Here is a 2,358-nt window from a genome sequence, read left to right on the forward strand (position 1 = left end):
GCAGTAAGAGCAACTTGGCCTCAGCCTCACCTGGTGGAGCACTTGGTAAGTATACTTGAAACTGCTGCATGAATACAGGGAAACTTATCTGCTTAGGGAAATGCAATGGAAATTACAAATTAAATGGAATGGAAAACCAGCCATCATTATTCCTAAGAAGAGCATGCACAGAAGGAGTTATACCAGTAGAGTAATAGTAGGACAATTATAACGCTAACAACATCAGTACACTTCCTCAGCCTTGTTCTGTTTTAGGAAGGCTTGTCAGCATTCTCCTTAGTAAGGAAATTCTGAGTATTTCTGTACAGAGGAAAAGATAACAGCAGAGGAATAATTTTGCTATTTTCTGTAACTAGTTTTAGGCCAAGGCAATTCAGGTAAACCTAAGGAGAATTTCTCCTAATCGCCCCAACATCATCACGAGCTATCTGTCACAGAGAACACACATTATCATTAATTACTATTTCTATTTTTGTTGGGCAGAAGGGCTCTGCCAGGTCAACCCACCACCTAAAACCACAGTTACGCTATGAGCTGTACAGCCACACTGCCAGCAGATTGGTGTTCAGACTGCGGGGTGCTGTTGTGCTTAATGATACATATACTGCAAAGGGAACACACAAAGCAAGAACTTGCTTCCAAGTGATATTTTTATTTTTCAAATGCTAGCTTATTTTTCATAAAGAAACACCCAAAAAACACTAAAATACTCCCCATTTAGTCTTCTACGGGCAGCATTTTGATGTTAACATTTAAGTTAAGGCACATAAAAGCTGAAGTCACACACATTTTTAGGCCTAGCACCTCCTGTTCACATTTCCACTGCGCTGAACTGTGACACAGTTTACTTCAATTAGGAACAGGAAGGAGCTCAGCTCTTGCCACATAAAGCTGGAGCTACGAGCCCTCCCTCAGTAAGGGAGCCTAAAGCTGCGAGGGTGCTCACGGCACGGCCTCCCCTAGCAAGCCCTCAACTGCCACCTCAGCCGCTCTGCCCCTGCTCTCCCCTCACACGACGGCCGCAGAGCGCCCTTTGCCCTTACTTCAGGCACAGACACGCGCCCTGCAGCCGCACAAGCGCTGCCGGACCCGCTCAGCGCTCCCAACACAAGTACCAGCAGCCCCGCAGGGCCTGGCGTACACAGCGCGTCTCCCTTTCCCTCGGCGTGCCCCCGGAACCTTTCAAGAACCCCCACCCCTCCCCCAGGGGCACCCAACCCCGCAGGCGCCACCATTCCGCCGCCGCCACCTACAGCCACCCTCCAACACGCCCCACCGCCGCCGAGGGGGGATTTAAATCAGAACCCGGAAGCCGGCCCGGGCGGCGCGGGGCACGCCGAGATTTGTAGTCCCGTCGCCCTCCGCGGGCAGCCCGCCGCCGAGTAGCGCGGAGGGGGCGGGGAAACCACAATTCCCCTGAGCCTCCGCGGCCGCCACCGCCTCTGGTGCGCAGGCGCAGTGCGGGGGGCTGGTTTTTGAATCCGCGGCGTTGTTATTGACGCCATATTGCTGGTGTGGGAGTCACAGAGGGGAGCGCCGCCGCCGTCGCCGCCCGGGCCCCGCCGCCATCGCTCGTCATCGGCGGCCGCGGGCCGGGTAACCGGGCTCAGCTCCGCGCCCCTCGGCCCAGCGCCCGCCCCTCGACCCTCCGCGGGCGGAATTGGCCCCGCCGGAGCGCAGGGTACGGCAGGACGGGCGGCGAGAGGAGATCCGGCCGGCCGAGCCGCTGGGGGCCGGAGCCGCTCCCCTGAGAGAGGCCGATAGGGAGGCGACGGAGGCCCTGACGCAGCGGCCCCCTCCTTCCCCTGCCTCCCTCGCTCCCCTCCCTCCCGTCCCAGACAGCGAGGAAGGCGCCTCCGGGCAGGGCCGCTCGCCGCCGTCTACACGTCCCCTCTCTCCGAGCCCCGCTCCCCGGCCCGGCCGCCGCCCGGCGCCATGGCGTGCGGCGCCACTTTGAAAAGGACTCTGGATTTCGACCCGCTGCTCAGCCCGGCGTCCCCGAAGCGGAGGCGATGTGCGCCATTGTCAGCCCCGGCCTCGGCCGCCGCCTCCTCCTCCTCCTTCGCCTCCCCGCAGAAATACCTGCGCATGGAGCCCTCGCCCTTCGGAGAGGTGTCCTCCCGGCTCACCACAGGTGAGGGGGGGCCTGGGGGGCTGCGGGCGGGGGCTGGGGGCGAGGGGGTCCCGCGCCTCGCCCCGGCCGTTTTACGTCGGCTCGGCGGTTGGCAACGGCGGGGGCCGGGGCCGGCCCCGCTCGGCTTGGCAGCGTCGCGGCGGAGACACAATGGAAATGGCCGTTTGCAGCAGGAGAGGGGGAGGAGGGACGGGGAGGAAGGGGGGCGGGTAGCGCCGCTGCGG

The 2,358-nt window shown here is 60.8% G+C and overlaps 1 protein-coding gene across 1 annotated transcript in view; it reads left to right on the forward strand.

Moving 5' to 3' along the window:
• Window positions 1,497–2,358, forward strand: part of AKIRIN2 (akirin 2) — a 16,931-nt gene continuing 16,069 nt past the window's right edge. Inside the window, exon 1 of the mRNA XM_021391750.1 lies at window positions 1,497–2,134. Coding sequence (XP_021247425.1) covers window positions 1,936–2,134 — 199 coding nt within the window. The 5' untranslated portion in view covers window positions 1,497–1,935. The remainder of the gene's footprint in view (window positions 2,135–2,358) is intronic.

This window comes from Numida meleagris, chromosome 3 (assembly GCF_002078875.1).
Source record: "Numida meleagris isolate 19003 breed g44 Domestic line chromosome 3, NumMel1.0, whole genome shotgun sequence".
Classification (NCBI taxonomy): Eukaryota; Metazoa; Chordata; class Aves; order Galliformes; family Numididae; genus Numida; species Numida meleagris.